Source organism: Clinocottus analis, unplaced genomic scaffold, assembly GCF_023055335.1.
Source record: "Clinocottus analis isolate CAN_PGR_092001 unplaced genomic scaffold, fCliAna1.0.p SCAF_22, whole genome shotgun sequence".
Lineage (NCBI taxonomy): Eukaryota > Metazoa > Chordata > Actinopteri > Perciformes > Cottidae > Clinocottus > Clinocottus analis.
The window spans coordinates 5,347,434-5,362,717 of NW_027175954.1; the positions used below are offsets into that span (position 1 = coordinate 5,347,434).

At 42.9% G+C, this 15,284-nt stretch overlaps 1 protein-coding gene across 1 annotated transcript in view; it reads right to left on the reverse strand.

Annotated features, from left to right (window-relative positions):
* The window catches only part of cntln (centlein, centrosomal protein), an 84,112-nt gene that overhangs the window by 36,595 nt on the left and 32,233 nt on the right, over positions 1–15,284 (reverse strand). Inside the window, exons 12-15 of the mRNA XM_068589372.1 lie at positions 14,002–14,123; positions 10,311–10,427; positions 3,279–3,379; positions 561–658 (exon numbers count right to left, since the gene is read on the reverse strand). Coding sequence (XP_068445473.1) covers positions 561–658; positions 3,279–3,379; positions 10,311–10,427; positions 14,002–14,123 — 438 coding nt within the window. The remainder of the gene's footprint in view (positions 1–560; positions 659–3,278; positions 3,380–10,310; positions 10,428–14,001; positions 14,124–15,284) is intronic.

Sequence of the window (15,284 nt, forward strand, 5' to 3'; positions counted from 1 at the left end):
TTAGTCTATTTGTTAGATCTTTGGTGGAGGCTGTTTAAGAGAACAGTGGATGCCTGCTGGGTTTGTGCCTCCAGGCAATTTTTCCCTTTTATTTGGTTCCCACTCTGCCTGCTGGTGAAGCCTGGTACCTTTCAGACAAAATTAGAAGACTATCCCCACCCTTGATGATTCACTGACATGAAGGTAGAAGGAGGAAGGAGAAGGGGGAACATTCAAATTCATGCAAGCGGGGCTTTTAAAAGAATGTGTGCAGAAACATGTGCAACCAACAAACAGCTGTGATTCAACATTTATGTTAAATTACCAACTGTTTTCTGGGATAACTTAATAAAATGTCCTCTGCTCCACCCCTACACTTGTTATTTGTCGTCATTTGTAGAATGTTTTTAACTGGGAGAAAAAAACTAGTTCTAAGATGAGACACAGAGTGAGAACACTTTGGAATCGTTCTTGATAAAGAAAAAAACTCTTTCTGAGAGGCATTGTGCTTAGTTATGGCTCTGTCGGGTTTCCTTTATTGGCAATGACAAAGACCACTTAGTGACGGCATAGTGCTGTACCTTTTTAAATGACTGTTCCATTCGCTCTGAAGAAACAGAAAGCTTTTTCGGTGTGCTGCTTTTGACCTGGCGCTCCTCCAGCACTTTGTGAAGCAATTCTGCAAAAGGGAACAAAGCTCGTTATTGTGACGCGACGTGTCAAACTCAGGCGGCTCAATCAATAGAATGATAATAAAGAGGGTACATTAAATCAATTAGCATTACTAAGGTCTAATTCACTTCCAAAGGTCCAGTTTCTTTTTTTCTTGCTTTGTCAATCAAATCAGAAGGAATGCAGGATCACCGTTGCTCTTGATGGAGTTGGACTTCTTCGCAGTGCTAAAACCCACCACCTGTTTCTAAAACCTTATCAAATAGCCTTTTTTCCTGCTGATTAACAGAAAGTGTTTTATTTAGTAGTCCACGTGGAAATAGGAAAACAGTTTTCAAAAGCACACACTGGTACATGCTATGTGCAACCTCTCTCGAGGGATCTGAAACAAACGAAGAGAAGTGCTTGAATCCCTCGTGAACACACAGCCCCAGGCTGCACTGCTTTGTAGTCCACTGTGTTTCCCCAATGGACAACTAATCTCTGCAGACTAACATGCTGCTTTATTCTGAGAACTTCAATAGTGGCCTTGGCAAACATATGATTTAGTCTTTATGATAACAACAGAATGAATGCAGCGCTTGGGGATTTGATGCAGACATATTCATGTGCGCATACACAATCCAACAAGCCCCAGTGTCACCGTTTGACAGTATAAACCTGCAAAAGTATCGGATCTGCTCACCTAGACGTAAAGGGCAACAGAAAACAATATCAAACTTCCTGGTTTTCACTCTTTCCTGTTAAACATTTATGACGGGACGACCAAAATAATTTGTACAATGAGGCTGGAAGCATTAAAAATTCAGCACCTTGACTTTTCAGGTCAGTTGATCTTTTGGAGAGCGAGTTGGCAAGAGAGGCCTTAGAAGGGAAAGCTAAGGAGTGGCGGGCTATGTTGTGAGGAGCTGCTGCTCCCTTGCTTTGCATTTGACGCTTTGCCCAGGGAAGTTTGTTACTTTGAATTAGCTGGCTCTTTTGTCTTCCCAGCATGTCACATCTAATCAGACACAGCACCAAATAGGACAGGAGGGCTGCTGTGTTCGCTGGGTACATAACCAGGTTGGAAGACAATTATCAGGCTCCAGTGCGGGTGGCTTGGGAGTTGGCACCTCAGCACTACCTTCATAAGAAGACGTGGTGGCTCCCTAGTCACCCACGGTTGGAGGAGGTCCTGGCACTGCGGCATACATTAACGTCCCTCCCACGTCTCCTCATGGGCTGCAGCACAAAGACCCTGTTCCTTTCATCTGCTGCCTTTCGTTAGTGTGATCCCGGGCGCGAGCTTTTCAACCCGCCATCCCTTTGATCGGGTCACAGAGGTTCTTTGGGAGCAAATGTTTTGGCCATTCACAATTTTCTTTTGTTAAGAATGTGGAGCTTACTTCCTATTGACTCTATACATATTAGTTTTAGTTCAGAAGTAAATATTGCAAATGATATTCACAACAATACAGCCTTAATTTCAGTACAAAATTAGAAGCACAGCTGATTTAAATTTATTCTTATTTTACACAGATTACGGTAGGATTACCGTCTCCAAAATCATTTTGACAAGTATATAAAACTGAAGTTGCAATCAACTGGCAGTGCCTCCATGACCTAACACATATCGCTAACTGTCTTTTATATCACTACATTTACTGTGAATGGTTTTGTATTATGCCAAGAGTGCAGTTTTTATACAGAGACACTGCACCTTTAACATTAGTGGTAATACAATCAAAAATAGCAGTACTGGAGAGCACATTGCATAAAGCCAATCTCTGCAGTAGGCATGGATTTTGTTAATGCTTGGAATTTTTACATGATAGAAACTGGAAAAGGATTTGTTCATCACAAAAGACACATATTGTCCGCCTTTTGTGTAACATTTAGATTCAGTGATTATTTGTCTCACAAGATGTGAAACTAAGTATGTCCTTGAGAATGAGCTCATTTCCTATTATTCCTGACTAGACTGTCAATAAGAGAGGATCCACTATTTTAATTAGTGGCATCCTTTAAATCACTTGCATCTCAACAGACACCATCATTGGTTGTGAAGAAAATTAAAGTGATAGAGACCAGATTTGTTATTGAACTAGTTAATTAGGGCAACAGTTGGTCAACGCCTGACAAAAGGTTGCAGATTGGATTAAAAGTGATGTGCTTTTCAACATCGGGAATGATATATGCAGACAAGAGGAACACTACTTGATCTCTCAATCAATTTGCAAGGACTTGATCAAGTCTTAATTGAGTTTTCATATTAATTCCACTGGGAGTTGTCTTATTAATTCTGCTCACTAATAGACATGGCCCAGAGGTAAAAGGTTGGCTTAAAGGTGCCGTCATTTAACCACTTCCAGGTGATATATCCAGTGCCTTTTTTTTATTTTTTATTTTTAAAATCTTTGTATTTTAAGACTGTGGCAAGAGCCTTGGCATTGTAGAGGATACAGTAAACTAATGCAAGAATAATTGCGTTCTCAAAATTTTGAATTTAAAACATTTAATTGAGGCAAAATATTTTCACACCAACAGAAAAGGAAGAAAAAAAGGAAATGGGGAAAAAAGGCTGAAGACACAAAGTGACTTCAAAGCGTCACGTGCCTTAAAAATGTATAAAGACAAAAAGGGTTCACCTTGGTGTTCGTTAGCAAGATACAAGTGCAGCTCCTTCACGGTGGCCCGGTCCATTGCAGCTTGGACCCGCACCACGTCCAGCTCCTCTTCTACGCCGGCTCTGCAGTTACACACATCGTTCACTTTTCTTTGCACAGCTCTTAATGTCAAATCTATTATTCTGCAAATATAAATGGCATAACAATATCTTAAATTGGTAAATATGAAACCACTGCCAACACAGGCATTGTATAACCAGTACCTTTCTGGATTCCCCTGCCGACTATCATTTATTAAAGAAACTTTTATAAAAACATTTTAACTTGAATCTTTTTCACTGGCTTTCTCTTCCAACAGAAAAGACGACATTATTAAGAATCAACTAATTAAAATGCTTTTTAATTCATCTGGAAATCAAAGTGACAAGCAACATGAAACGCCAAGGTAGAAAAGTACAGTGTGTGTCTGTGTGTGTGTGTGTGTGTGTGTGTGTGTGTGTGTGTGTGTGTGTGTGTGTGTGTGTATCATAACAGACAAACAGACTGGAAAGTGTGCCCAATTACCTCTCTGCAATTAGCTTGATTCCTGCTAAAGGCTAATTATGTGGAGCCATGCTCGAGACTTTGCACTTTCAAGTTATTATTAGGACCCCAACTGAAGTCTACTGAGGATACACACAAGCCCACTGAGACAACCACACCTGAAACACACACCTAATTTCCCTCCCCTCTGCTCCACAGAGTCAGAGTGAAACACTAGAAACAAGCTACTGCTACTGGTGGCATTCTTCCCTCAGTTAACCTCATTACAACACTGGGTCTTCCTTCTGGCTCACTTCTTAAAGGCATGCAATGAGTGCAGCAATGCACGATACACTCTGAAGGGTTTGAGGAGTTACAGGGCATTTGTGGCTATGGTGAACTATGATGAGCATGATGGCAATTAACTCTAACTAGACACCTGTTTCCACCAATCTAATTTTGAGAGATCAACCAAGAGATTTTTTCCATACGTATGCCAAGAAAATGACTTGGGAAAAGTTATCGCCATAGCACAGGGAAGAAAATTAATTAGCTTTTTAGCCCACACAGTCCAGTCGAGGCCTTGTCTAACGGCTGACCGCAGCTTAAATAAGTACACAAATGACTCTCCCTGAGGGAAGGAGGGGGGGGCGCGAGGAAGCAGATGGATATGTGTCGCTTCTCTATAGATTTTCCTCCATAAATGAACTCAAGTCGATGAGACACCGGCACTGCCTTATGTGTCCGGGCTGTTAATGGGACAAATGAGCTGAAATATGCAATATGTGAAATGAGCCTGTTCCATCTCATGTTTCTCTTTTATGCCGTTTGGGATGCTGATGGTATTGACGCTAAACCAGAGTTCATATGCAAAACATTCAATTTTGTTGAAAGATAAGCATACTTTGTTAGATGGAGAAGGGATTAGATTGCAGATGGGGCTCATTGGCCAGCGGCCTTTGGTTTCCCATCATAACAATTTGGAGCTAGAAGAGTATTGCTTCCTTATTCAGTAACATCCAGTTGTTGCAGTGTGTGCACAAGTCTCCCATAGAGTGGGAATTAGCAGAGCGTGGGATGTTGCAAGAACAATAATACAAATTTGGTGACTTATCTTCAATATCTGCCACGGTTATTTAGGGGAAGTAAAAATGAATAAAAAACTAAAACAATTAATACATTTAGACCTTGATGTTTAGGCCAGTTTGTATTTTTAAAACTGCCATTTTTCATTTGCTTTAGTTTTGTAAAGATCAATGATGTGAGTCACAATGTTACTGTGCTGAGAGTTTACATTTAGAACTATATTTAGAATTTAAAAGGATCTTACATTTTTGGGCTGGATTGATCAATAACATAAAATTCTCATTGTTGCCTCCTTGTGCGAGTGCATCACTTGCTAAACAGATGCTTACTCTCTTCAACCTATTGGGGTCACGATGACGAGAGAAGAGTAGCTTTGAGAATAAAAAAAAGACAAAACCTTTTTTCAAAACTCTTTTCACTATGTTAGACTAACCCCAGTTACCTGCAATTGATGTGATATGATACCATGTTTTCCTGTCATATCCTCGCTATCAGACAGGAGAAAAGGTTCTCGACAGCCACACCTTTTATAGCGCATGTCAAGTCTTTTCTTTTCTTTTTATCTGAATACTAAATCAAATGAATCGAATGAATTTTCAATTCCCTCTCAACTTGCCGCTTCACCTAAGGTAGAATAACACTCAGCAGGCATAAAAGCAAAATAAGTTTCTGTGCAGAAAGCAAACTAAAGGCACTAGACAGGTGTTACTTTTGGTAATGATGCGGTCTGCAATGTAAGTCTGTGTCTCGCGCCGCTCTTTTGGCCCCTTTTTTTTAAAAACATTTTCTCTCTTGTGCAACGCTAGAACTTCCGCCCTAAGCTATCCACTCCATGTCATTTGATCTTGTCTCTACCTGTGTTGCACCTAACACAGCTTAGAGCACAAACTGCCAGCCTCCATCCACAAGGGTCTACAACACAACATCATCTGCAGCCATTGTGCTTTCACAAGCCAGCATTCTCTCAGTTTCTTGCTCGGCACATAACAATACACAGGAACAACAGGGAATAGGGTGAGAAAGTGGGAAAAAAAACCTCTGGCATTTTTATAGCTGGGGAAAGAATCTTGTTTTGGGGTGTGTGTGGGGGGATTTCCCTCTGGTTAAACTCCGGCTAGAGGGCTGTTCATTCATGGAGGGAGTTTGGGTGGATAAGCCACCGCTGTCAGCAGAAATAGTGACTGGTGGAGTTTACATGGATCAGCTCTGTATTTTTGCTCTGGGCGAGCAGCAGCAACAATGAGTCTAAGAGTTAGGTTCTCCTGCCACAGGCCACTGATGTGAGCGGTAAATGGGGATTCATGTAATAACCACTGGTGGAAACAACCGATGTCCACAATATTCTCTGTTCAAGAGGTGTTCATCCTGCAAGGTATCCTTAATATGGAATAAAAGCAATTTAATAATGTTGTAATTATTAAACATGAGGAAAAACTAAAGTGATGCAGTTGATGACTATTCAAATATGAGAGAACATAGGCGCGCTACATTCTCTTGTCTACTGTATGTGTGAATAGTGTTTCTGAGCTTTGGTTCTTTGAAATAGTGTTCTTTGTGCTCAAATTTCATCTCATTATGGGACTACTTAAGAATTGATGGCGCACTGAAGCTTGCATCAGAATTATTAAGTGTAAAGCAAGTTTTTTGCCTAATAATTAATTTCCCAAATAATTAATGAAGAAAAAAACCTTAGTTGTCTAATTAAAAAACATGCATAAAACATTATGTTTGTGTGTGTGTTTGTGTGAGCAAATGTGTCCCTCCTCCAACTAAGCCCTGGTCCGGGGGGCAAAAGACTCTCATTACTTCTAATACCTTTTAGCAAATCAAGATGAAACGAAAAGAAATAGAGGAATATGAGGAACATCGGGGTAAAATGTATTAAACTTAATTAGTGTCAACGTCGCTTATTGGGGAGGTTCACGTTCGTAATGGTCACTCTCTATAGAGGAGCTTCCACTGCCGCGCAAATGATCTCAAAGGCTTTTTCCCCAGTAATCGCTAGCTAATTTATGCTTTGATGTCGTCGGAATATAGCATCTTAAGTCTGAGGGTGCACTGCATGTGTTTATTCTGTTTATGGTGCCTAAATAATCCCTGCCTCTTTTTACCAACAGACCTTTAACAACAATTAAGAAGCACAGACATGGAGTGCCGCAGACAGATGCATAATGAGGCAGATAAAATGATCCCAGTGCACATTTTCTTGCCCACCCTGCCCATAGTTGCTTGCCAGAGCTATCTACTACAACCAAATGGAAATCTCAATTGAAAATCAGCCTTGGTGTCAACTAGTTTAACTGTTTGTGTCCTTTGACTCAAACACACTGTAGCTGAGAGATATTGTAAACTGATGAAATGATGAGGTATAAGTCTTCATATGAGATCCTGTCAGTGCTTAATCACGTGACTATATAAAGGAGAAGCTATTTTAGTTGTGTGATTGTTTCCTGACTAAATAATGAAAGCAACAAAACTGCTATTTAATCTAGACAAATTTCACTTGGGTATTATCATTTCTAATCCACGTCAATTTCTGAGTTTCAAGCGACAGATATATATTAAAAGGTGCTCCAAAGTGTGACTTGTTTGGCACATGCGGCCAAACAGTCAAGTGTGTTGCTACAACATACTGGTAACTAAAAATAAAGACAATTATTTATAGTTTTTTTTGTCAAGAAAAATTCTACAGTGCCCATCACAGCTGTTACCGGACCTGAGAGGTCCAGCAATGTAATGTCTAATCCATGTGTACCTTAAACAGACCAAATAATGAGCATATCTTAACAATGTTCAAAGAGACACAAACCCACAAAACACATTATTAGCATCCTGCTAATAATTTTCGATCATTTTTTTGGAAAAGGGTTTCAAACAAAGAGCAAGTTGTTGCTTACTGCATCCCCAAGTCGTTGGGATGAGCTGCAGGAAGCCAGTAAATCTGCTAATAGAGCAGACAAACAGACCTGTCTCACCTTCTTGCTTATCCTCATTCTCAAGTACAGAGATTGGAGGGGGGCCTGGGCTTCATAAACACATCTTACCACCGTGGGGACCCACTGTGCAGGACTTATACAAGCAAAACGGTCATTTGGGCCTCACGATGGTGTTTTACAAGTGCTGTTTTTGGAGAAGGTGATAGGGAGCATCTGTGCACAATATGATGATATGACAATAAGGAGAAGCAAATGTGAGTCCTCTAAAGCCAGCCACTTGGCATTTAAAGCTTTATAAGGGGCCTTTATTTGGCCCTAAATTCTTCAGCTGTCAGGAGTTAATTACCCATTAGTGGATCATTGCTAACACTTATCTAGCATAACCTTCACAAGCACATTCATTATAACACGATCAACGTGCTGCAACTGTTTTCTCCAGTAGTGTCCTGGTAGTTGTGCTTTCACAAACTCTTGCTGTTGGTGCAGTGTGATGGACATACGTGTGCCTTTTTGTTGCTTCTCAACAGACATTTGCATTGCTGTTTGGTTAAGCTGGTATGGTATGGAATAGAGACGGCCAGTATGCTTTCCCTTCGTTCCAACACACTGAGCGAGCTGTGTGCAGATGTGTGCCCTGGAACGGAGAGTGTTTCTAAAGCCCAAGTTTAAAGACCCCAGCCAAGTTTACTTTGCATCAGCCACCCGGGTAAGAAGGAGCCCTGGGGGTGGGAAGGCAGGAGATGAGGTGGAGCTGGTCAGAGGCACATGAAGGAGATCAACACTAACCCTGGAGAACAGGCCGGTTACACAGCTAGGCATGAGGCAAGCCGCTCTCCGTCCCCTGTGGTTTCCCCTCGCAGGTCAGGTCCGAGGGCCCTATGTGTTCACAGTAGTCTGCCCCCCCCACCCCATCCCTCTTGCTCCACCCCCAGACCATCCAGTGCTCAACTCTGCTCAGCTCTAGTCGTGGCCGGGCAGGCAGGCAGGCAGACGGACGGACATCCCTTAACAGGCAGCATCGGCGGCACTAGGGCTGCTAGCCTGTAATTAGCTCGGACAGCTCAGGCTTGGAGAGAGGCAGCCGGGCTATATCATAATGAGCTCAGCTGGGATTAGGAGGACAGGGCAGGAGGGTGAGCAGAGGGGAAAACAGTAGAAGGGGGTGGGGGGCAAGTACCAGAATTCTGGCCTCAGCCTACTGCAGCATTACCGAGGGCCGGAGGGAGGCAACTGGGAAGACAAGGCGGAAGAGGAGAAGAGGAGGGTACAGAGGCATAGGATAGAGGAGGAAAGAGGTGAGGAGAGGTGAAGGCTAGGGGAGATGGGGAGAGGAAGACTGTGGCTTTAGGCCAAGCTTTGTGTAGCATCATAGAGGGTCAGTCTTAGTGGTACGGTTACAGGGGCTCCTCTAGATCAAACAAGACAGTGACTATACCACACCCAGAGACAGACTAAAAGAAAAAGACAGGAGGGAAGAACGATATAAGGAAAAACTAACTAACAAAGAAATTAATTAAATAAAAAAGCAGAAAAATTACACTGTAAGTAAAACTCCCAAAACAAGTATGTAAAGTATCTTATCGACACTCGATATATTTGGTATATCCCGAATATGCACGTTAGGATTGATAACATTGTGTGGAATATTATTGCATCTTATGAGCAGTCTCAACACAACTAATTATTATATATTTCCAGCTTTGTTGTAAAATTGCATTAACAGATGGACTCTTATGACGTGCATAATTATTTTCTGTTTATCTGGTTATTTTCTGTTTATCTGGTTGGCCCAGTGGGGTCAACTCTTTTCTATATTTGGCCGTGTGTCTGACATGACTGTGCTAAGCATTTCTACCTGTGACGTGGATAGCTGACCTTTGGGTTTGAACCTAAGTTCATCCATGACTGGACATGAACATGACACCCATGTACGTCCCACCCCCATGTGATGGGAGGGTATAAAGGTCTTACGTTTTCCTCAGAGAGTTGAAGAAATTCTGCAAACTGGCCAGGAAACTGTGCTTTTCTTTCTGTGGTTCGTGTCCAATAAATAATTTTGATAAATTGATCTTAGAGTCCAACCTCATTTGTGACCAGTCTGTTCCAACAACACTCACGTAACTACACCAGCATCAAGACTACAGTTTGTGATAAATGTTTCAATAAACATGCCCTCATTTCACAAAGACACCACCAGCAATTCTGATGATGCGATTGAACTTTGTGTACTCAAATTTGTGAATTTTTGGGCCGGAGTCTAATGATCTTGCTTTGGCCCCTGCTGGCTGCTAATGTTGTGAAGAGCTAAGTGGACGCTGCGAAGTTGCGTAGGGCACACTCAAATTGTAACACCCACAAACAAGTCAGGACAGTGGGAATGCTCGTTGGTATGCGTGTACTCATGTAAGACACGGAAGGAACTGTTTCAAAATGATGTATGCAGAGTCAAACGCACAGTGCCGGTATTATCTACGATTCAGCCACGCAACTTTGACAGCAGGCGACTTACTTTTCAATGGAGAGTTTCCTGGTGAGGTTTTTCAAGTAGGCCAGCTCATTCCACACGGCATCACTGTTCTCTTGTCTCAGCTGCCGCGGTTCTGCACGCCGCATTCTTCCACCTGGCCTGGACGCACAATATATAAGAAGACAAAAAGGTAGAAAATGTAGAGGCAAGCAAAGGCATAAATTGAAACCGATGGCCTCACTTAAATTTAGAGACACACACACACACACACACGTAAAGCAAACATACTAACAAGGGAAAATGGTTGGTACTGTATATCATCTTGCTGCCTCTGGCCAATTCACATAGGGGTAACAAGGCCCCTTAGTCTCACTCTGTTTTTGTTATTCAGCCATCTTTAGCAGTATTCAAATGAGCAGCCTTGACTTTGACATTTCAGTGGCAAATCATGTACACACGTATGCACGTCTGTGAAAGCCCAGGGCACTGCCCGTGTGGCAGGGCGTTGGACCATTCCCTGTGTGCCATGCAAATGTAGATAATGGCAAAAACACACTCGCAAACGAGGTCATTCAAATGTCTACACCTCACTTATGAATACTTAATGACACTTTGTGCTCAGTGGCTGCCCCCTCCATTGAACTTCACCCTTCAACTTACACACACAAACACATGTACACACTGTCCCTACTGCGCTCAACTGCGTCCCTGCTCACACCCAACTCATCAATCAGTGTTAGCCCAACACACTCAATTCCAATTAGCCTTTCCTTTGCGAACTAAAATGGCTTATAGTGAAAAATCCACAGATTGCAAAAGCAGTGGATGAGAATATAATTTTTCTCTCTCACACACACACACACACACACACACACACACACACACACACACACACACACTAGAGTTTCTCATTTTTACTCAATCAATGAGGTAGATTACTGGAAATGGATTGTGAGGGTCACTGCTATTGCAGAGGGCACCTTTTCCTGTGGTCATTATTGGCTATGTAGATACAGCCACACTCTGCTACTTAAACCTTGGTGCCTGGGAGTTGGAGGCTACTGAAGAACGGCAAATGTTTTCATTTAATACTGCTAATGCCCCTGTGAGCAATTTGGAGCCCTTGAAATTCTTCATAGTGTATGCGTGTGTGATTTTATATCTGTGTTATCTGTGGGCTCGGGTTAGTTTCCCAGAGTGCAAAAGCTACTTAACATATAATCTCACTGTATAGTCACAAAGATTGATACATTTTTACACACTCTACAGCAAACACACAATGCATTCAGCCTGAGCTATCGTAACACCGCACAGAGCTGTAAAAGTACATGCAATTTTACCCACAGCTCGGTTTTAATTCTCTCTGTGTGACTTTTAAGTATGTAGTGTATCAACTGCATTCCTTATGAAAGGTGTATGAAGCATTAGTAAGTCACGGTAAAGCTTTTTAAAGCATTTTAATTTGTTTATAGTGGGCCAAAAAGCTGTTGAACATGGAGCCATGAGAGAGCTATCTTCTTCAGGCCTCAGTGCTTTCTCCCCAATGGTATCCTAGTTTCCATTATTAAGCAGGAGGAAATAGAGAGAACTTTTCCGCGCTGCTGCGGCTAATTGCTCTGATTCAGGGGGAATCTGTTTATGGGCGCAACTTTGATCAGAGTACGGATGCTTTAATAACCTTTAATTTTATTTGCTCACCCTCATCATCCCCAGTCTGATTAAAAAACTTTTTCCTTCCTTAATATGAATAAGAAGTTGGCTTTTTCCCCCCTCTCCTTCATGCCATTTTGGGAAAATATTGTGGTAATGGTGAATGACAGGATGGTTTCACTGGGACGAGCCAAATATGCACCACCTGCATTCTGATGAGCCACAATCTGCTTTGTGATTGGCTGGGAGTTCTATCTTGAGTGGGACAGGTTATCACGCACACTGGTGACGTCACTCAGCAGCTATCTGTACAGCAGCCAATTGTTTAATGCCATACTTAATTCTGCTTATGAGAGGTGAATATTGATATATGGTAAACCAAAATCTGGGAAGGATAGAAAAATTACATTCATACATCTTAGTTGACATAACCTGTGTACTGTATATAATAGACGTAAGCATTTTAAAGTACAGGCGTGTGTGTGTGTGTGTGTGTGTGTGTGTGTGTGTGTGTGTGTGTGTGTGTGTGTGTGTGTGTGTGTGTGTGTGTGTGTGTGTGTGTGTGTGTGCATGCGTCAGGTTACAGTGGGGGTGGGGTGGAAGGCAGAGAAAAGGGAAATGAAAACGACCCCCTGCATCTTTCCAAAAATGCAACAACACAGCATGGAAGCTACAAGGAAATCCCTAACAAGCTTGAAATGCAATGAGACCCGATGCCTATCCCCACTGACTTGTTAGGGCTCTGATTTCCCAGCACTAATGGGAGTATTTAAGTCATTTTCTATTGTCTCTCATTCAGGATGGCATTACCCCAGTGGGTTTAACAGCTATTTGAGGATGGGGCTTAATGCCAAATGAATGCCAGGATCATAACATTGAGTGACTGGTTGGTGCCATGCAGGGCTCTGACTGAAAAGGGCAAAGCTGCCTATTGCATCAATTTTATGTCAAATCAGTCATGAAATACAAATACGCTGACACTACAAACGTATTATTATGGATTTGTTTGTCTTCTCAGTGCTTTACTCTTAACCACAGCCTTGTGTTCTCCTCATCAAGGCACCACAGCCTTTCTTTGCTAACCTGCTAACATGCTGAACAGCAGCACAACTGGTATTGACTCTGAGAGTGCTCTCTCTCTACAACTCTCTGTCTTTGTTCCCACTGTCTCAGACACATGCTGTTGAGCCGCGCTGAGCTGACATGAGCCGAGTCGAGCCTAGCGCTGAACACGCTCTCTCTCTCACTCCACTTTCACACGGGCTCACATTGCACTGCTGTTTTCTTTAATTAACCCGGTGAGAAAACAGCTGACGGGGTCAACACTTTGCTCCCGTGCGGCCACCAAACATATGCACCTTTAGTTACATTTTAAAATCGACTCAATGACGCTGCTGGAGAAAAGAAACAGAGACAGAAAAAGTAGGGAAAAGGCTCGGGGAGAGAACGGAGAGAAAAGACCGATATATTAATGACATTTTCCAGCACATTTTGCGCTTTGTTTAAAAATCCTGTGGTTCCTGTTGAAGATAACGGGTCGAGGCAGGAAATGGACCCTCCTCTCCCCTCCTCCTCTCTCTGCAGGCCTTCTCAAACACCTTGCACCCCCCAGGACCAGACACCTCCAGCCTCTGGCTCTCACATTCTAATGAACGCTGGGGGAGAAGAGACGCAGAAGCGCGCACACACTTGGCACAAAAAGGCCCAAATTGACTGGGCTTAAAACCTCAGAGCATTTCAAAGGCAAAGGAAGGAATGTTTTCCACTTTCCCAAATCCAGCAATCAGGTCTTGTCAGACAACATGTGGAGAGCAATGAGTCCCTAAGACGCTTTGTGAATGGTTTCAGAGGGTTGTAGCATTTCACAAGGGTTTTTAACATAAGGCAAGGTGAGGGTGCTTTGAAACGTCTCTCACTGCCTGCTGCCGGGTGAAGCTAGGTGTTATCCAAGTTACTTCATGTGTGCAGAGTACCTTTGTGGTTTATGAATTAAATGTGTGTACACCAACAGGTCCTGTGAATGGAGTGAGTGTTCAGTATTCATTGTGGCACATCTATTCACTTGTGTAGACTGTTTACTCACAAGCCATTTGATTTCTCCATCTCTTTCAGCTGGCCTCGGACTGTCTTGTAGTGGGTTTGAATCATACACAGGCGTTCACGGCGTGCGTCATGAGCCCTCTTCAGCTCTTCAGCCTCCTCCATCTGTAGGGCACAGCGACAAGATCTTTTTTTTTCTCCTGAAGTCATATGTGTGAAATGAAACATAACTTAACTGAAATAGAGAGTCCGCTTCATTTACACTGGCACAGCAGTGTGTCAGGGAAGCTGAGAAAAGCCCCTCACCGGCTACATATTTAAACTGGTCTGCAGCTGAAACACCTTTTCCTGACAGGAACGAGCAGGTTCAGATTCTTTTCTCTCTTGGCTTTCCTCTTTGACAAGAGCTTCCACTCTCACTGGGCAACTGAGACATCATTAAGCGACGACATTTACACAAAGAGTCAATGGGGTCACAGAACACCGAGCAGGCGCACACGCACACTTTAACCAGCAAAGAAACACACTCGCTGGAGTTACCAACTGATGACCAGCACGAGTTGTGTTGATGGGGGCTGTGGCGGTGGGTTTGTTGCTGACACTGTTGTTGACAGCTATTAAAACACTGTGAGATTGGGCTCCAGCTTTAAAGAGGGAGTGAGAGAAGACAACATATAGATTTCTCTTGTCAGGGGCACCCCTCTTCCCCATCACACTGACCTTAACAGCGAGGGCGGCGGAGAAAACACTTTCAAAAGGTAGGACAAACAGAGGTGGAAAGAGAGCAAACGAAGAGAGAAAGACAGCTCATGAAAATAGAGAAAGGAGAAAGAGAGACAACAGAGAAATTAGAAAGAGAAAGAAAAGAGAGAGAGCAAAGCAAAAGAGAAAATGAAAGGAAGAGTGCAGGACAGGTTTCTGCTTGAGTGGCCAGGGCTAGGGAGAGTTGTCGAGCGCCTTCTGAAGGGAAGGAGCTTGTTTACTGCTGATATGACACGGCTGCCCTGCAGAGAGGGAAATGCGAGCCCTCAGCCCTGTTATTATTAACAAGGACAAAGAGAACAGAGAGCGCACAAACATGCACTAGACACACAACAGGTGCACACTCACTCACACACACGGTGCACATTCACACTGCCACTGTGACAAGTATGGATTTTCCCTTGTGCGGATTATTCACAGAGGACATCTGCAAGACATCCTCGGCCCCTTCGAGCTGCCCCCAACCTCTCAAAAACAAGGCTCTAATGAAAGGGGCCAGACCCGAGTAGTGTTAACTGGTGGATCTCGGAGCTGGAGGAGGACACAGAAGAATTGAGGCTGACT